The following is a 21,541-nucleotide window of genomic DNA, read 5'->3' as shown; positions in this document are numbered from 1 at the left end:
TAAACAGGATTTATATAGCGCCAACATATTACGCAGCGCTGTACATTAAATAGGGATTGCAAATGACAGACTATTACAGACAGTGATACAGGAGGAGAGGACCCTGCCCCGAAGAGCTTACAATCATCTAATCAGATGCATCAGGCATTGGTGGGTGGAAATCCTGGCGGATCTACGCCTGATTCATCTTGACAAAGGTCAGTCTCTCCACATTTTGGTTGGACAGATGAGTTCTTCTTGGGGTAACTATGGCCCCCTCCGCACTAAACACTCGTTCTGATGCCACACTACTGGCCAGGCAGGACAGCTTTTCCAGGGCAAACTCAGCCAGTTGGGGCCACAATCCAGTTTGGCTGCCCAGTAGTCCGGCGGATCTTCAATGAAGGCTGTCAGGGTGCACTCCAAGTATGCCAACACCTGCTGGTTCAGGTTCTGCTCTATGTCTAGCTGCTTGTGAGTAGTTTCTTCACTATGCAGGTGAAGAAAGCTGCTCATCAGCGACTCTAGACTCAGGCTGCTGCTGATGGAGCTGGTACTGCTCCTGCCACCGCACCCCTCCCCAGCAGCCATTGCAGTGGAACGTGAGTGCAGAGGGCTCCCCGGTCAGACCTGCAAGAGGATGTACGATGGCGCAGATAGGCAGCGGCCAACTGACTACATAGGATGTCTCTCAGTTTGTCCTCCCTCTCAGTGGGTGTAAAAAAAGGCCCCCATTTTGGACCGGTAGCGAGGGTCAAACATTTCGGCTGTCACTATGCAAGCAAGTGAGCATGCAGAGGGCCATTTCTGCAAGTGACTCGGAGGGACTCCCTGCCTCCATTTCCACTGCATACTGCCACGGTGTGTCTGGGTCCTCTGCCTGGTCTTCCTCATCTTCCTCTTGCTCCTCTGTCTGCTCTTTCTCCTCCTCCCCTGTCACCTGAGTAGAAAAACCACCCATTTCGCTATATATTGCCTGTGCTACAATGTCCTCCTCATCCTCAAGTTCAGCCACCACAGGGCTCATGTGGCAGTGAGATTTAGGCGCCACGTTTCTAATCCCCTGACCAGCCAGATTTACGAGCATCTGTTCCAGGACATGAAGCAGTGGAATGTCCCCCAGCCTATGTTGGGGGATGCCGTTCTGCTGCTGCAGCTGAAGGAGGGTGTGCTTTGCAGTGTATGAGTGGCTGAAGTGCATCCAAAGTTTCCTGGCCATTTTTATGTTGACTTGCAAGTGGGTGGAATACTTCAGGAACCGCTTGACAACCAGATTGAACTCATGTGCCATGAAGGGCGCATGGCTCTGCCTTCCTTGACGCAGCCCAGACACCATGTTCTTCCCGTTGTTGATAAGCATGGTTCTAATTTTGAGTTGTCGTGGAGAAAGCCAGGATTAGATTTCTTGATGAATCACACGAAGCAGTTCCTCCCCTGTGTGACTCCATTCGCCCCGGCAAACCAGGTGCAGAACAGCGTGACATCGCCGTGCCCTGCACATGTGGTATGTTGGAGGGGCACTGTTAATTGTCCCTGCAGTGGAGGCTGAGGACACGGTGGAGGATGAGGAGGCAGACTTTGTCGCAGGACCAGCGGCGTCTGAACATGGAGGCGGAAGCTGCGTCACCTGGCCAAGTGGCTGGTGTGGCTGTGCAGAAATCACATTCACCCAGTGGGCCGTAAAGGACATGTATTGTCCCTGATCAGAGTTACAGCTCCACACGTCGGCACTGCCATGCACTTTGGCAGACACCGACAGGCTCAAGGACTGGCCACCTTCTTTTTTTCATATTTGTGCAGGGCTGGTACTACCTTTTTCGCAAAGAAATGATGGCTTGGGACTCTCCACCTTGGGTCACCTCGAGTCGAGTCGAAATCGAATTTCCACTTCGTCAGCTTAGATTCACTCATCCCTATTTATATTTTTAAGATGAAAAATTTAGTACAGATTATTGAAAACAAAAAATACAGATATTTTACTCTGATAGCACTTGATATATTCACAAAGTCAGAAAAATGTCTGTATTTCTCTCAAAAAAATAGAGATATTTATTTCTGATAGATCTTGTTATATATCCACAAAGCCAGAACATTTTTTGTATTTCCCTTAAAAAAATACAGATATTTATATCTGATAGCACTTATCTATCCAAAAGGCCAGAAAAAGTTCTGTATGTCGCTCAAAAAATACAGATATTTAACCGTGATAACACTTGCTATTTATCCACAAAGCAAGAAAATTTTCTGTATTTCACTCAAAATATTACAGATATTTAAATCTGAAAGCAGTTTTTATCTATCCAAAAGGGCAGATAAATTTCTGTATTTCTCTCAAAAAAATACAGATTTTTAATTCTGATACCACTTGCTATTTACCAAAGAAACCTTTGGTACAGGTGCATGTTTTCCCGAATAAGTAAAAGATGAGAGGTAGATGCAGAGGAAGGCATGGCTTGGGCAATCTGCTGCATCTGGCAGGGGGCATACTCCCCGGGAGTCCGCTACTGTAGGACAGCAGCAAACCATTGGAGGCAGCAGCACAAGTTGTCAAACAGGTCTGAGATATGTGCGGAGCACGAGTACGCTGGTAGATGTATTGAGAGGGCGTACTACAATCATACAGCCACGTCATATTGAGAATATTTTGAACAGGGTCTCAGGAGCCTCAAGTGCAGCAGGCTCTTCTTCTGCAGCAGTAGCAGCAACCAGCACACCCGTGACAGGAGCAAAGACAGGAGTTAGCGTGGCTAATGTGCCTGTACCTCCCGATGACTCTCCCTTTTTGTTTGACGAACAGCCTGAGGATTTGTCATTGCAAATTTCAGAGCAGGAGGCAGACTTTGAGACCCTTGGAGAGTGTGGCCAGCACTTGCTGGGTGAGGGTTCTGCATCGGTTTCTTCTTAGGTTGGCTTAGATGAAATTGAAGATGATGATGACCGTGATGTCAACGGTGCGTGTAAGGGCTAGCAGCAGTTCCAAAACAGACATAGAGGAAAGGCAGCAGCAACAACAGCAACAGGCTGGGGATGGAATAGGCCGCAAATCTGCCTCATGTGAGTTCCAAAGAACACACAGACGAATGGGCACAAGCAGATGAACAGTCAGAGACGATGTGACTGTGGGGGAGATGGAGTTGGAGCAGAAGCAGGGCACCCAGCAGACACAGAGGCAGGCAAAGAAAAAGAGCAGCACAGTGTTTGCACGCACCTCTCCAGTGTAACCCTTTTTCACGCTGAAAGACGATGACGGGTGTGTAGCAATCTGCATCCTGTGCCACGAGCAGATTCGCAGAGGACAGGCCGGATCAGCTTTGGGTACAACATCCCTCCTTTCCCACATGCGCAAGAACCACAACATAGGAGCAGTACTTGCGTTCTGTTGAAGGAGGCGCAACCACGTCATTGTCTCTTCTTCTATCTCCATTGACTCCTTCTACACCTCCCACTGTCATTGCTACTACGTCTCAGGAGGTTGGTGACAGCCAGACTTCAAGCTGCAAGGAAGTATCAGCTTCTGGCTGCATGTTTCATGGCATCAGACACCGTTTGTCACCAAAAGATGGGTCCCTCAGTCCCTTCAGCCCACTCTACCAAAGTTCTGCACAAGGCATCAGGCTATGAGCCCAACCAACAAAAGAGTCATCGAACTCAATTCACGTCTAGCCAAACTATTGGCCTTGTAGCTACTACCATACAGCATTGTGGACTCTGCTCCCATCCGTGACCTGATGGCCTTTGCCAAGCGTTGGTGGAACATACCAAGCAGGCATTACTTCTCCGCACAGCTGTTCCCAGTTTAAATGCACATGTAATAGATAACCTCTGCCGAGCATTTGCATTCTCGGAGTCTAGTCAAATTCACGTCACCATGGAAAGCTGGACAACCAGGCACGGAGTGGGATGCTACCTGTCCTTCACCGCTCACTCGGTGGCCTGGCATAGCTCAGTGGGCGGTAGTTGGTAGTGGGCGGTAGTATTGCAGAACCTGGTACCCCCACCGAGGGGTGTGGTGGGAAAGCATGGGCCACCCCAGTCCTCTCCCTCCTCCTCCTCCTTCATTGCTTCTACTGGCAAACCCTCTCTTTTCGACACTCCTCCAGAGGACACTGCGGTTAACCGGGCAAGCCACTACGTCTCCCTCAAACATGCGTTGCCAGGCAGTGCAACAACGAGGCCAAACTTGTGGCTGTGCTGCACATGGGCTGCATAAAACATGTGCCCTGCTTTGTGCACGTACTGAACCTGGTGGTGCAGAAGTTCCTCTGCACGTACCCAGGACTGCAGGACTTACTGAGACAGGCTCGCTCCATCTGCAGCCATGTACGCCGATCCCCCACTGCCGCTGAGGCACTTAGCAGGATCCAGCGCCAACAGAGGCTTCCACCGCATTGACTGATTTGTGACACTGACTAGATGGTACTCCACCCTGGACATTCTCCAGCGTCTGTGTGAACAAAAGCTGGCCATCTGCCATTACTTGGTCAGCGTGGTGCATAGAGGCAACGGGGACCTTTGTATAGCCACACAACTGAGCTAATTTAGAAGTGCCCAGTGGCTGCAGATGGAGACGCTGTGCAAGGTACTGGCCCTCCTTCGAGCAGGCCTCAAACATTGTAAATCAGGAATGGTCGGGCTAGAACAATGTCATTCCCATCATCTTTCTGCTTGATAATACCCTGTGTGGCCTGATCGAAAGTGGCGATAGGAGAGGAGGGGAAGAAATGGGGGAGGAGGATGAGGGTGACATTACACTCCATAGCATAGCATAGCATATCTAGCATCAGCAGGAGCAAGAAGGGACACTGGCCAGCATCAGGAGGTTCAGGAGGAGGAGGAGGACAAAGATGATTATGATGATGATAAGGGAGACCATGTTGGTGCTGCTGGACAGGACCCGTTCAACCCGCATTTGTGCTGTCATGCCCCAGGCATTGTGTGGGTGATGGAACAACAGGATCTGCTGAAGCTTGAAGAGGACAAAGTGGGTGATGAGGAGGAAAATGTTTTAGCACCTAAAAATGGACAGGAGGAGGATGAGCCCAGGAAACCCCTCTTTCATATGTGTGTCCACATGTTGTGATGCCTACGGAGGGACCTCCGTGTTTGCAGCATCAAAAACAGGGATAATTACTGGCTGGCCAACCTTCTGGATCACCGCTACAAAGACAAAATGTCACAGTTTCTACCCAACCTGGCGCAAGAGAAAGAAAAGGTGACCCGCCTGAGCAGAATACTATGCGACCAGCTGTGTGAGGAGTTCCACGCACCACATTCCTCACAGGGAGCTCAGGCGGACGCCGCCTCCACCATATCCACCTCTAGCAGCAGCAGCAGCAGCATTAGCAGTAGTGGCAGCAGGCCGCACACATACAAAAATTAAGGCCAAGGCAGGGGGCCATTTTCTGGATGCCCGAAACCTGGCTGTCGAAACCTGATGCAGGCACCTCAAACAAGTGAAGTGCAGGGGCACAACTATGTTGGCTCTTTTCTGGCGGGTGTTGGTGGTGGTGTTGACGACAGCAGTTATGAGGAGGATGCCTGTCCTGACAGTAGTAACGTCATTAAGTTTTGGGTCAACAGGCTTAAAAATTTGCCCGCAGTTGGCACAGTATGCCATCAAGCTTCTTCTCGTGCCCAGCATCCAGTTTTCTGTCCGAAAGAACCTTCAGTGCCACTGGCAGAGTGTTAAAGGACAACCGATCACAATTGTCTCCAGAAAATGTCAATCGCCTCACCTTTTTGAAAATGAACAAAAGGTGGGTTACTAACAACTATCATAGACCCACTGCAGATGTCACTGATTGACTTTCTCAAGGACCCATTGGCCAGCTAAGATGCCTCTGTGAACCCACACTGCTCCTGTGCTGAGTCGGTGGCTGCCTATCACCAAACATTCTGTCAGCTGAGCCTGCCTCTGTTGAATTTCTCCGCTAGTTATCGCAACGTCCAGGGGGTGGCATTCTTCGCCAGTGTCATGCCTGCCGTTGTACCAGCTAAAATTTAACTTTACATTTCTGCTGCTTTTGGGAGGCCAACAAACTGCAGATGAAAACCTCCAGTACTGCCACGCTGATAGGTTCCATTGCCTTTGCCTAATTTTTCAGCTAAGTATTGTAAGATTGAGAGTCCCATCTTTGTCTGGCCCCCAATCACAAATTTCCAATATTTGCATTACACACTTCGAGTTGGCATTGAAGATGCACTACACCCAGCTCTAGATGCCAGTTACCAATGCCGTTAATGCTCCGTCTCAGGGCCCACTGCCTTCTCCTTATGCTGTTGCTGCTGCTGCCTGTCAGTACTCCGTTCACTATAATTGTATTACAAACATATGGGTGTCATTGACAATGCACTACACCCAGCTCTAGATTCCCCTTTCAAATGCCATCCACACTCCATCTCAGGGCCCACTGCCTCCTACTCCTGTTGCTTTTGCCGCCTGTCAGTACTCCATTCACAAAAATTGTTTTACACTTCTGGGTGTGATTGACGATGCACTACACTGAGCTCTAGATGTCAGTTAACAATGCATTCTATGCTATGTCTCAGGGCCCACTGCCTCCTCCTGATGCTGTTGCTGCTGCCGCCTGCCCAGTACTCCATTCACATAAATGGTATTACAGACTTCTGGAAGTCATTGATGATGCAGTACACGCAGCTCTAGATGCCACTTACAAATGCCATCCACAATCCGTCTCAGGGCCTACCGCCTCCTCCTCATGCTGTTACTGCTGCTGCCTGCCCAGTACCCAGCTCTAGATGTCAGTTACTAATGTCGTCCACACTCCGTCTCAGGGCCTGCTGCCTCAGCCTCATGTTGTTACTGCTTCTGCCTGCCCAGTACCCAGCTCTAGATGCCAGTTACTAATGCCATCTACACTCCGTCTCAGAGCCTACCGCCTCCTCATGCTGATACTGCTGCTGCTTACCTAGTACCCAGCTCTAGATTCCAGTTACTAATGCCGTCCACACTCCATCTCAGGGCCTACCGCCTCCTCCTCATGCTGTTACTGCTGCTGCCTGCCCAGTAGACAGCTCTAGATGCCAGAACTGCAATTGATTTTATTTAGCTTTAGTGAATGTACAGTGTGAAAAAAATGACCAATAGTGTCTTCACTAATACACAATATAGATTACACTAAATGTGCTGACTGCTGACAATTTAACAAAACTGACTAGCTATGCGCGGCACTACAAGTAGCATCAACCCCAATTGTACCTTCAGTGCATGTGTAGTCAGTGAACAGCACCTAAGAGTGTAACTAACACACAATATAACTTGCACTAAATGAGCTTACTGCTGACAATTTAACAAAACTGACTAGCTAGTAGCTCATGTAAAAGAAAATGCCCTATAAAACACTGAACTAAGCAGCTAACAATGAACTAAGAAGGCTCCTACACTGTCCCTGTCACACTACAAGTCTCTCCCTGCGTCTATCCTCTACACAACTGGCATCTAGAGCTCGGTGTAGTGCATCGTCAATGCCACACAGAAGTGTATAATACAATTTTTGTGAATGAAGTACTGACAGGCGGCAGCAGGAGGAGGAGGCGGTGGGCCCTGAGAAGGAGCGGGGACCGCATTGCTAACTGACATCTAGAGCTGGGTGTAGTGCATTGTCAATGCCACCCAGAAGTGTAAAATTTTAGTGAACGGAGTACTGACAGGCTGCAGCAGCAGTAGGAGGAGATGGTGGGCCCTGAGACGGAGCAGGGACCGCATTGGTAACTGGCATCTAGAGCTGGGTGTGTTGCATCATCAATGCCACCCAGAAGTGTACAGTTTCAGTTAATGGAGTACTGACAGACGGCAAAAGCAACAGGAGGAGGCGGTGGACCCTAAGATGGAGCGTGGACGTCATTGGTAACTGGCATCTAGAGCTGGGTGTAGTGCATCATCAATGCCACCAAGAAGTGTACAATTTTAGTGAATGGAGTACTGCCAGGAGGAAGCAGCAGCAGGAGGAGACGGTGGGCCTTGAGACAAAGGGGGGACCACGTTGGTAACTGGAATCTAGAGCTGGGTGTAGTGAATCTTCAATGCCCCCCATAAGTGTACAGTTTTAATGAATGGAGCACTGACAGGTGGCAGCAGCAGAAGGAGGCGGTGGGCCCTGAGATGGAGCGTGGACCACATCATCAATGTCAATTTTACTGAGTGGAGTACTGACAGGCAAAACAGGAGGAGGTGGTGGGCCCTGAGACGGACTGGGGCCTGCATTGGTAACTGGCATCTAGAGCTGGGTGTAGTGCATCGTCAAGGCCACCTAGAAGTGTACAATTTTAGTGTTTAGAGTACTGACAGGCGGCTACAGAAGCAACAGGAGGAGGCGATGGGCCCTGGGATGGAGCGGGGACTGCAATGGTAACTGGCATCTAGAGCTGGGTGTAGTCCATCGTCAATGCCACCCAGAAGTGTGTAATACAAATATTAGAAATGTGTTATTAAACGTAGAAGGGCCAGACCAAGATGTTTTGTACGCCAGCACTGTTGCTGTGATCTGTGGTGCTGGAAGCGGTAGGAAGGTAGATGATATTGCTAATTTGCATCATGAAGTGGATGACATGAATGCCAATATTCAATCTTACAATACTTAGCTGAAAAATTAGGCAAAGGCAATGGTACCTATCAGTACTGGGGGTTTTCATCAGCAGTTTGTTGGCCTCCTGGAAGCAGCAGAAATGTAAAGTATATGGCTAGCTGGCACAATGGCAAGCATGACATTGGCGATGAATGCCACCCCTGAAGGTTGCTATACCTAGTTGAAATATTCAACTGAGGCAGGCTCAGCTGACAGGGTGTTTGGTGATAGGCAGCCACAGACTCAGCAGAGGAGCAATGTGGGTTCACAGAGGCATCTTGGTTGGCCAGTAAGTCCTTGTGTCAGTCAATCAGTGACATCTGCAGTGGGGATATGATAGTTGTTAGTAACCTACCTTTCGGTTATTTTCAAAAAGGTGAGGTGATTGACATTTTCCGGCAACAGTTGTGATTGGTTGTTTGTGACCACTCAGCCAGCAACACTGAAGGTTCTTTCGGACAGAAAACTGGATGATGGGCACAAAAGAAGCTTGATGGCATACTGTGCAGGCAGATTTCAACCCTGTTGACCCAAAAATGATTGGGGTCACTACTGTCAGGACAGGCATCCTCCTCATAACTGCTGTCATAACACCGCATTGGGTGGCTGCATTAAGTTTCCCAAGGCATCCAGAAAATCTCCCCTTGCCTTGGCCTAGACTTTTGTATGTGTACGGCCTGCTGCCACTACTGCTGCTGCTGCCGCTACAGGAGGATACGGGGGAGGCAGTGTCCGCCTGAGCTCTCTGTGTGGAATGTGGTGTGCAGAACTCCTCACACAGCCAGTCGCATAGTATTCTGCTCAGGCGGGCCACTTTTTCTTTCTCTTGCTACGGGTTGGTTGGAAACTGTGACAGTTTGTCTTTGTAGCGGTGATCCAGAAGGGTGGCCAGCCAGTAATCATCCCGTTTTTTGATGCTGCAAATGCGCGGGTCCCTCTGTAGGCATTGCAGCATGTGGACACACAAATGAAAGAGGGGTTCCCTGAGCTCATCCTCCTCCTGTCCCTCAGTAGGTGCCAAAACATTTTCCTCCTCATCACCCACCTCCTTCTCTTCAAGCTTCAGCAGTTCCTGTTGTTCCATCGCCCACACAATGCCTGGGGTATGACAGTACAAATGCGGGTTGGATGGGTCCTATCCAGCAGTCCCAACATGGTCTCCCTCATCATCATCATAATCATCTTCCTCCTCCTCTTCTTGAACCTCCTGATGCTGGTCAGTGTCCTTTCTTGCTCCTCCTGATGCTAGCTGTGCACTATGGAGTGTAATGTCACCCTCATCCTCCTCCCCCATTTTCTCCCCTCCTCTCCCATCGCCACTTTCCATCAAGCCACACAGGCTATTATCAAGCAGAAAGATGATGGGTATGACGTTGTTCCAGCCTGACCGCTCCCAACCCACAATGTTTGTGGCCTGCTCAAAGGGGCCAGTACCTTGCACAGCATCTCCATCTGCAGCCACTGGTCACTGGTTAAATATCTCAGTTGTGTGGCTGCACCAAGGTCCATGCTGCCTCCATGCATCACGCTGACCAAGTAATGACAGATGGCTAGCTTTTGCTCACACAGACGCTGGAGCATGTGCAGGGTGGTGTTCTTCTAGTCACAGTGTGACAAACCAGTCTTTGCGGTGGCAGCCTCTGTTGGCGCTGCATCTTGCTAAGCGATGCGGCGGCAGTAGTGAATCGGTGGACATGGCTGCAAATGGAGCATGCCTGTCTCAGTAAGTGTAGCAGTCCTGGGTACCTGCGGAGGAACTTCTGCACCACCAGGTTCAGTACATGCGCAAAGCAGGGCATATGTGTTAAGCGAGAATGCCAATGCCCGGGACAGGTTTTCCATTACATATGCATGTTACCTTGGTAGAACTGCGTGGGAGAAGTAATGGCTGCTTGGTCTGTTCCACCGCTGCTCAGCCTAAGCCATCAGGTCACGGAAGGGAGCCGAGTCCACAATGCTGTACGGCAGTAGCTGCAAGGCCAATAGTTTGGCTAGACATAAATTGAGTTCAATGACTCTTTTGTTGGTTGGAACCATAGCCTGATGCCTTGCGTAGAACTCCTGTGGAGTGGGCTGAAGGGACTGGGAGCTAGGGGAGCTCAGGGGGTCACTGGAGTACCCATCTTGTGCGACAAACGTCGTCTGATGCCACGAAACCTGCTGGCAGAAGCTGATACTTCATTGCCGCTGGAAGTCTGGCTGGCACCAACCTCCTCAAACATAGCAGCAATGACAGTTGGAGGTAGAGAAGGAGTCAATGGAAGTGGAAGAACAGACGATGACGTGGTTGCACCTCCTTCAAGAGAACGTCTTTTCTTTGCCTGCCTCTGCATCTGCTGGGTGCCCTGCATCTGCTCCAGCTGCACCTCCCCTACGGTCACATCGTCTCTGACTGTTGGACTGACATGTGGACCCTACCTATAAAAGTCTGCATACAAATACCCTTTGCCTAATAATGTCAAGTCTGCCAGACTCATCAAGGCATTTTGCTATTTGCATAATTCATCCTGAAACAATCCCACTACTTGCAAAAAGGCTGATTGCTCTTGCCACAGAGATCCAATAATGATGATGATAGGTCTAAAAATGATATTTAATAAAAACAGAAAGGATTTCTAAAAAAAAAAAAAAAAATCTTATCACGATGACCAAGAACTAAACAGAAAACACAACAGTCTCTAAACAAGGAGTTCCAGGATTTCCACGTTACAAGCTGAAATAGTTTAATGTACAATTTGTACAGAGGATTGAAAGACCATTCTCACCTATTGCTGTTGTTAGTACAAAAACTTGTTCCATCTTCTTCCCATCATTGTAAAATGCTAAATGCCAGGTACCTTGATCCATGTATTCAATGAAGCCTGTCTCTTGTAAGGATGCCAGAACTAGACTCCGAGGTGCATGCTGTGGGTTTTCTGCATTTTTTGGTTCTTGCTTCATCAAGTGTTTCCCATCCATCAACTTTACAAAATCAAACTGTGTGAAGATCAAGGACAATTCACATCTGATTAAGCTGATTATAGGACAAATTTGAATTTTGAAAAGCTATGAAAATGTTAAAGCGTAGTAAAAGGGAAAGTTTGCATTATAAGCTACCCCAATGGCTTTCTATCTTGATACAGTATTTATTACCTGAATCCAACCTGACCAAAAGTTTAAAGGGTAATATTCTACCAAGCAAAACATAATTTAATAATGACAATAGGCATTGTGGTTCCTTACCATGCTAAGCAAAACATAATAAAATTGCTAACAAAATACACACTAAATAATATTATGTTTGAATATGATTGTTTTCATTTTCCACTAATTGAACATTTAATCTTTTGTAAATAATGCTATGATTATTCTGTGTATTGTTGATACAGTCATTAAAACTCACTTTTGACAAGCTGAAATTATACGTTATCCGTATGATTATTAAACAGTGTAATACTAAGCTAGCTAACCCAATTATATACTAAATGACATGTATAATATATTTCTGGCCCATAATTTTAGAATCTGGAACAGTTAAAAATTTGGTCAGGTTGTTTGTATTCTATTCAGAGACACAACAGGAAGAGGGAAGAAATTTCCTTATTAGAATATTTATTCTCATCTTCTGTTCTAGTATTATCTATAAAATTGATTGATTTCCTGTCACTTTCTATCTCCATGACAATGGTCACAAGGAGAGAGAGGGGGAAACCACTGAGCAGAAAAAGGCTTTATACTATCTACTTCAAAAGGTACTAATACTGTCTTGTCATTTGAAAATGGAAGTACGATACATACTTGTGTGTGTGTGGGAGGGATGTTTCTTCTTCCGTAAATTCCAAGAAGAGAATCTTTTGAAAAAGAGACATTAAATTTTAAATACATGGGATGGTGAATTGCAATTTGGAATCTCCAGAACAATGCAGGTGGGATAGTCTGCACAATCTGCTTTCCTATTTCAACTTCCCCAGAGTCTATAGTTCTTCCTTTTTGATAAACTGCACACAGAAAAAAAAAAAAAAAACAATTAACCACTATGCATATACAGTTACAAAAGTTTATAATATGAAGTATATATATATATATATATATTGCAGTTAACACTTTCTTCCTAGGTCCTGTACTGTGATTTGCCAGACCCTGAGGATTGCAGGATGAAGAATAAATTGGATTGTTGCAGTTTTAACATTGTTCTGTATTATTGTTACATATTTCTCATGCAAATACACAAACCAGCACAAACATCAAAAAAAAAAAAACAATCCCTCCATATAAATCAGTTTGTTTAAGCTCAGGAAGACTTGCAAATAATGTTGAATGGAAACTATAATGAGCTTGTATCAAGTGTACTTATGATAGTTAGTGATACATTTTTATAGGTTTTGAGCTATTTTTATTTTTTTTAAAGTATATCTATTTGGCTACAACTTTTGAGAATACGCAAAGAATAGAGGTCGCTTTTTTCCACTGACTTATTTAGCTACGTGTATCAGAAAACAACAGTCTTTTCTTAGAATGGCAGTCGAGGTTAGCCTGATACACACAGGTTAGCCTGTTTGCTGACATAACACTAAATTTATCACATTATTATGATATTTAATTGTTATAGATAAGTAATCTGGTCCCATAAGTCACTGTAAAGACATCACATTTTTTAACCAAACTCCTTGTTGCTGAAATTATGCTTTAGTTAACATATCATCTTGACTTGCTCTAGATGTCTGAATATTGCACATATTACTTTTGCTAAATACACAATAGCGGAAGCTTGGTATCTTCTTTTCACACCTGTACAATGAAAAGTTGACAAGTGAAAAGAAGTTGAATATTGTCACATATCATGTACTTATCTATAGCCCAGTGCTCAGAACAATTTGTATCTGGAGTGATTCTAGTGTGGATGCTGAAAAATATAAAAGGTTATGTGGAGCAATAGCTGTAAGCTCAAAAGTGTTTTTAATATGATCTGTATTAAATATTAAGGAATAGCAATTTCATACTGAGCTGTGCAGTGAATGAGCAAGCAGGCGTCTATAATCCATAATGTAATTAATGTCAAGTACTAAATATACAGATTAAACATTAATATTTTACATAGTGATTAGGTTTAACTTTTTGCTTAATATATCAGCTCAGTTTATCTATATTTTAAATGCTGTAGGGGCTCTTTGCCATTAGGAGCAATATTACAAAAAAAACAATAACCTATTGTAATGTAGCTCCAGAAATAGCTTTTTCCAACAAAACATAAATAACATTATACATATACTATTGTATTACTGTTTTATTGCAATGGGGTGTTAGTTGCTTTTTTCCCCCTTTGCAATCCTGCAGTAAGAAAAGCTACTAAAATTGTGTACCTGCAAAAAAGTCACAATTTTATTGCTGTTTTAAAGGGTATACTCGTATGAAATTATTAAATGCTTAATAAAAATTCCACTTATTTTAACATTGATTTTTGTGGCTCAATTCTTTCTCCTAGCATATAGCTCACTAATCTGAATTTATTAAAAAAGTTTAAAGCTTCAAAGTTGAATGAAAACAAGCAGAAGATAGAGGATGACTGTGGAACCTATTTTATTAATGTATTCACCTAAGAGTCATACATTTTTCAAATTAGGCCTTAGGTGAAAAATGTCCGAATGTTTGGTGAAATTATGATACATAAATCACTTTTTTTTCCATGTCCCTCCTTAATACAATGATTCTGCCACATGTTTCAGATTTGGACACTGAGCTTTATACTAATAAATGACATACACATGCTGGGCTCTTGCTGGTGTACCTTGGCATACCTAAATCCTTGTGTAAGAGATAAACCATAACCCATGTGTTTCAATTTCATACTCACTATTCCAAAATTACCATTTTCCTCTACTATAATAACCCTTGCTTCTCCTTTTATGTCCATCCCATTTCTTCCTGTACAAAAAACTTTCAACCATCATAACCCACCATCTGCCTTCAGCATCTGTTTCTATCTAGTACACTCCCTCTTATCCAGAAAAAGGACTGATGATGATAGAGAATGCATTTGGTTAAAAGGCAAATCCTTTAGATGACCTTGGAGCAGGAGGCTGGTTGTAACAATATATATTCAGATGGTATTTTGATGCCTTTGCTTCTAAAACTGAATGTTGTTAACATCAGTTACTGCACTATTATAACTACACACATACAAATGGTTTAAAAATGACTTATTTATAAGTATATTATTACTATTTATATAAAAATATTCCGCACTTTTGCAATATTAAATAAAGTATGGAACATTTGGATAAGAAAATTACTATTATTATAATAATATTTATTATTATTATTATTATTATTATTAATAATAATAATAATAATAATAAAAATAAGGTAACTTTTGTGTACACAGGTATTTGAGATCTATAGATGTATTATATAGTCCCAATGACATATATATTTTTGTATATTCTCAAGCACCATATATTCTCAATGATTTGTATAAATACAAGCAAACTGAATTTAAACTGACCTTGTTCTAAAAAGCTTTAGTACACATTCTACAAATGTAAATATCTCACAAACCTATTATTAGCAGGAAAGTTAATTCAAGCAATTTATTGTAGATGAGATTTATTGTAGAGATGTATTGTATTTTGGTAGATGTTGACAACAAGAGTCAGCAAGTTTCCTAGGGTTCTTTCATAACTTTATGTCAACATTTCCTCACTTTTCAAGATTTGCAAACCCAAAAGAATACTATTAGGCCAAAAAACCCTTCTCTTTTACTTTCCTTGTTATTACCTTTATATATACAATAGGAGGTTTCAACCTTTGATATATTTTTAGAGACCTAGGAAGACCCTAACCCACATTAACTTTTGTACCATAAAATGTTTGAATGAGAGCAAAATGATTGTTGTAGCAGATTTTCTAAACACAGTTTAAAAATCCAGAGTTCCTAAATAATAAATACAGTGTCCACAAGAGCTTAGTCAAATTCATCTAAAATCTTAATTTACTGAAATTCATGTAGCAAGTCCAATACCAGGCAAAAAAAAGTTTTTGTCTTTTTTTCCCTGCATATGACTGCATCTTTTTGTTAATGTTATTTTACTGCCCTATTTTTACAAATCAGACAGGTCTAATATGTTAACTAATTGAGTTTAATTTAAAGGAATACAATATTTTCTACTAATATGTGTTTTGTCCCAAGGAAATCTTTACGGGAAGACAGGGAGCATGAACAAAGTTTGCTAGAGATACAAAATGAATCACTGTTTTGGGAACAGGCCCCATGTGGATGGTAGTGGTCCAGTGACAGAGCCTGGATTAGTGTACTGTTATATACTTTTATTTCATGCTTCTGATAGGACTGGGACTACAGGCTGTTAAATAGACATTAACTTCATAGATATTATGTGTTCTTAAAGTGTAAGCATTGCATGAAATGTAAAAATGAACTAACTACTACAGTTTAATGGGGTATCACAAAGATTGTGACAGAACTTGAATGGGTTAGCAAACACAGAAGACACTTTATATGCTATTAGGCAGCAGTTTGTTTCTGGTGACAACAGCGACTAGCTGCAAAAGGCAATGCTGGAACTAAGTTAGTGACATATGAGGAGACAATTTTACACTTTACACAGGTATTCTTTTCTTTTTAAAAATCTAGTCCTGTCTGTGTCTATGCAGCAAGGCCAGATTTAGGAAAGGGCAAAATGAGCAAAAGGCCAGGGCCTCTCTTTCTTCAAACCCTAACTTGTAAAGTTGCAGGGGTGCAGGGAGGAGACATGCTGTATATTTTAGGCCTTAACTTAATATTTGACCAGGGCCTTATTTTGTTCATAACTGTCCCTTTTATTCAATAACTTGCTTTTTTTAAGTGGACCATATTCTACTTGAAGAATATTGATACACTTACATTTATTGGAAGTTACTATGCAGATACAAGCAGCTCTAAAAAAGATTTGTGGATATAGGATGCATGCAATACAGGCAAGGCCACCACTATTACCCAGAATTAGGTTAGCATGTATGTGTGTGGGTTGTTCTATTTGATTAGGTCAGAGTGTATGTAATTGTTCCGTTAGGGCTAAACATGTAAAAAATACATTTTCTATTAGTTTAGAGAATATAGTGGAGTTGTGTTCATTTAAAATAGTGATTAAAAGAGTAATAAAAAAAACATGAAAAATAGGACTCTACTTTGCACATGATTGGATGATTCAAAGAAAAAAAGTCATTATATTCTGATACGAAGGTAAAATAAAACTATAAAAAAGATTTTTTTTTATTGCAAACATGTTGATTTAAACCTTCTGTAAACATAAACACATAAATAAATAACACAATTTATCAGTCTAATGGGAGGCTGAGCAAAGGGTCCCCAGATCCTGTAGAGCTTGGCCATCTATACACATGGTTAAATTGGACTACCAGCTTATCTGTTGGTATGTATCTATTTTTAATCCCATTTAGTCTTTAAAGACCTGGGAATATCGAATTGGAGGGTCTTTTGCGTGTGAATATTGCTGGAAAATTAAATGTCAGTCTAATTAAAAACCAACATGTTGTATTTGTATTAAGAAAAGCCCAAATTGTAATATTTTCCATTTGATCTCACATGCATTTTACTGATTTTAGTGCAGCTATCTAGCACCAACCAGACCAAAACACTCATTTTATTATGCTAATAAAATTTTTCTATTTGAACAAATTGCAAAAGAAAGTTATTTCTTCCAACTTCCTAATGGTGTAACGCAACACTCTGCTGAAATCAATATTCACAGGCAAGAGGAATCACTAAAAATATATTGATCACTTTTCTAGCTTGGTGTTTGTTACACTAAACGTATGATTTAGTGAGATTTTACATGATATGATCTTGTTGGGTCTTTTGGTAAATTGACCATGGTTTGCTCTAGAAACACGGTATGCTTTACCCCTTGTTTCCATGCAAGAAAACTTCATTAACAATCAACTACAATATTGACTACAGTAATGTATATGGGTGTTTAGTAACATATTTTAATTAAAGATCACTAGTTTTTTTTTGTATGTATGTATTTTGTGTGAACATACATCCCCTTTATTTACCAAAATGAGTTTATATGATATGAGAAATGTGAAAGATATCAGTTTTGTATAAGTAATACAACATAATAAATGTATTTTTACAGATGTGTATATTTTGTAAATTTACATGTACATCTTGAGAATTTTATGTGTTTATATTATATGCAAAATATATGGGCCTCTTCATAGAAAAGTGGTGATGCCATGTTTATAAAGTGTGATCAGGGCATCGTACAGCTCAACTAAAAAAAATTTTCACTTGCCAAGGATTTTTCAATATATTTAGTGTATTTTAGGTCTGCTAAATCCAGAAATGATATCAGTTTCATTGAATTGGCTCTAGTTCTTGCGATACAGGAATCGGAATAGATGATTTTACCAACAACAAATGATAACACAGCATATTATTATCAATCTTTATTTACATAGATATTTTGCATGTTATATATTAAATGTAGCATTATTTTCATGAAACTTTCATTTGCCTTCTTTTTATTCATACATTTTCTATTTAGAAATATGAGTTCTTCAAGAAGAAGTTGTTTAAATTTCCCTAATGTATTTTGCTGCATTTGTGGTGAATATTCCCAGCAAAAACAGATAAGAAACATTACAGAATTAGTGAAACAAGCATATCTTGCATATTTTAGTATTAAACTGGGGAGCTAAGATAAGTATTGGGCTCCCCATATGATATGCAAAACTTGTGTAGAGTGTCTACATCAGTGGAAAAATGGAAAAGTCAAAAGTTTGAACTTTGTTGTATTTATAGTATGGCAAGAGCCCCAAAATCATCATGATGATTTTTATGTTTGTGCTGTGAATGTAAAAGGTTTCAATCGTTACAAAAAAAACAATTGGGAGTACCCAGATTTAGAATCAGAAAGACAATCTGTGTCGCATGGTGCTGATGTTCCCATACCAGTGTTCAGTACACTCCCTGATATTCCTGTATTCTACATGGAGGATATACAGGGTTTGGAGTGTAATCCAGGAGTTAGCAGTGGAAGTGAATATGAAGGACGTGTTTCATCAAACCAGTAGTTCTCCGAAGAACTTAAAAGAAGATTTATTACGTGACCTAAGTCTGTCAAAACAAGCATCTGAACTTTTAGCATCCAGACTAAAAGAAAAAAAATGTCTGAGACCGGAAGTTAAAATAATAGGTTAGAGGACAAGAGAGGTGACTCCTACCATATTTCAGTGAAGATGGAGAATCTGTGTACTGTTGTAACATCCCTGGACTATGAGCCCATCAGGGAGTAGCAGAATACCAAGCAGACTGGTGGCTTTTCATAGACAGTTCCACTCGAAATTTGAAATCTGTTTTACTGCATAATAGCAACTGCTATGCATCAATTCCAATAGGCCAATTAACAAACCGTAAAGAAGAATATGAAAATATCAAAATGGTCCTAAAAAGCTTTGCTATCATGAACACCAATGGTCCATATGTGTTGATTTAAAAATGGTGAACTTCCTACTTGGACAGGAAAGTGGATACACAAATGTTTCATCTGCTTGTAAGATAGTAGAGCAAAGCCGGATCACTGGAAAAAAGTGATATTGCCTCCAAGGGGAAAACATGAAAAAAGGTGCGGCGCACATCATTAACAAGCCAATGGTTGACAAAGAAAAAATCATTCTCCATCCACTACACATAAAGTTGGGATTAATAAAGCAATTTGATAGCGCTCTGAGCAAGGACGATGATTGCTTCAAATACATTTGTAGATTCTTCCCTGGATTGAGTACTGAAAAATTAAATGCAAGAATCTTTGATGGATGCCAGATTCTGAAACTGCTTTTTACGAGTTTCATGACTGATACTGAAGCTTGTGCCTGACACAGCTATGTCATAGTTGTCAAGAACTTCTTGGGTAACAATAAAGCACAAAATTATAAAGAACTGGTACAAAACTTGCTCTTAAACTTTAACAATTTGGGTGCTACTATGAGCATAAAGGTAGACTGTCTCCATAGCCATTTGCAAAAATTTCCAGAAAACCTTGGGGATTTCAGTGAGGAACAAGGGGAGAGGTTCCATCAAGATATAAAGGTGATGGAAGAAAGTTATCGGGGCAGATGTGATAGACACATGATGGCAGATTACTGCTGGAGCCTTAAACGTGATTGTCCTGATCATCAGCATAAAAGGAAATCATACGAACAGAGTTTTTCAATGACTTCTTTGTGATTAGTTCTGTAAATATCCTGAATATAGAATATATTGACATTAGTATTGACATAAGTATTTTAAAAATGTAATTTTGTATACATAGGCATATTTACTTTAATTTTGCTTAAATTTCATGTTTCATTAGTTTTCTATGAGATTATTATTGAGGTCATTATTTCAAAAACTAAAGCCAATCTAGCAAAATCAATACCGTATTTAGAATCTGTGCATCAAACATAACCTAAAATGACTAGAAAAAATTCTACAGTATATATGGCACTGCTGATGTTTGATGCACATACATAATGGAATGTGGTAACACTGTACTGCTTTTGGATGAGCTCCATAAAAGTTTACCTTTTTTCTCTCCTTTATCCGAACTCTTTTCCCCAAAAGGAGAGTATGTAGTATCCATGGATTCTTCTCCTCTGCTTCCTTTGCTGACACCATTCTCATAAAGCTCACTCTCGAATGGTTGCAGTTGCCAAGTTAAACCAAACAAGTGAACTGCTATAAAACAAGAACACAAATTATTCCCAGATGCAAAAAAAGTAAAAAGATAAAATAACAAACTTTCTCTGTATATGAAATCCTTATACCCATCTTTATTGCCTAATTCTTACTTAGTATTTGCTATGCTTCATAAAATTTTAGAGAAACGTCACTTTTGAATAGGCAGCAAGAGGCTGATCATTCCAGTAAATAGTTGTTAAAAGCTTTTGTTTCTCTGTAAACTTATCTAACTAATAAAAGGATAATTATTGTTATATCACTTCACATAGTCCTTTATTTAAAAACAAATAAACTCTATAGCTTGCAAAGTTTTAACCTAATTCCATATTATTATTGTATTGTAGTAAATTATTTACTGACAGAGATAATTAAATACCTAAAATGATTATCTGTTTAAAATAATTACTTAGTAAAACCTAAACTGGCAGTATGGGCTGCTTAACATGGCTTCAGTTACTTGATTGTTACATTGTGGTTATGGCCACAGTCACCTGACTATTACATAATTATAGTTAAACTTACCTAACCAAAACATGATTATATCCACAGTTACTTTACTTGTGGTTTTGGACATAATTACTTGACAATTACATGGTTATGACCAGTCTTCTGGCCATTACATAGTTATAGTCAAAGTTATCTAACCAAATCACTGTTTATGGCCAGTTACTTAACCAGTACATGATTATGAACACACTTACTTGACAATCACATGGTTATGACCACAGCTATATTACCATTATATGGTTATATACACAGTTACTTCTCGTGTACATGGTTATGACCTCAGTTACATGACAGTTACATGGCTTTGACCACAGTTACTTGACCGTTTCATAGTTATGACCACAGCTTCTTGACTGTTAAATGGTTATGATTAGTGTTGGTTCGGCAGCTATTCGCTCAAATAGAGCAAAAAAATTCGGGTGGTCGAATGTCAAAGTCGAACACCATTAAAGTCAATGGAAGGAAAAACTGTAGAGCTTCTACAGCCTCCTAACAGATGTAAAAAGATACATTGTAAAAGGATACATAAAAAGATACATTATAAAAAGATACATAACACTATTACATACCCCTGTACTTCACATGAAGATTAAAGAGCACCTGTCACATCAATATTAGGCTAAAGCTAGGTACACACTTCCAATAATTATTGTAAGAAAATGAACGTTTACGACCGATCAACGATTATGCACGATTATACTTGAACAATCATATTGTGCACAATTCTGTACATGCTGTAACAATATGA

General features: G+C 41.4%; 1 protein-coding gene across 3 annotated transcripts in view; it reads right to left on the bottom strand.

The window, feature by feature from the left end:
* Positions 1-21,541, bottom strand: part of TENM1 (teneurin transmembrane protein 1) — a 591,240-nt gene that overhangs the window by 239,180 nt on the left and 330,519 nt on the right. For all 3 annotated transcript variants that reach the window (XM_072431864.1, XM_072431865.1, XM_072431866.1), the window contains 3 exons: positions 20,131-20,283; positions 12,342-12,541; positions 11,330-11,540 (listed from right to left, as the gene is read on the bottom strand). In XM_072431864.1, the coding sequence (XP_072287965.1) occupies positions 11,330-11,540; positions 12,342-12,541; positions 20,131-20,283 (564 nt within the window). The remainder of the gene's footprint in view (positions 1-11,329; positions 11,541-12,341; positions 12,542-20,130; positions 20,284-21,541) is intronic.

The sequence above is a fragment of the Pyxicephalus adspersus genome, chromosome Z, assembly GCF_032062135.1.
Source record: "Pyxicephalus adspersus chromosome Z, UCB_Pads_2.0, whole genome shotgun sequence".
Taxonomy (NCBI): domain Eukaryota; kingdom Metazoa; phylum Chordata; class Amphibia; order Anura; family Pyxicephalidae; genus Pyxicephalus; species Pyxicephalus adspersus.
The sequence above is the reverse complement of the archived record's forward strand: the minus strand, read 5'-3'. Positions and strand labels throughout refer to the sequence as shown.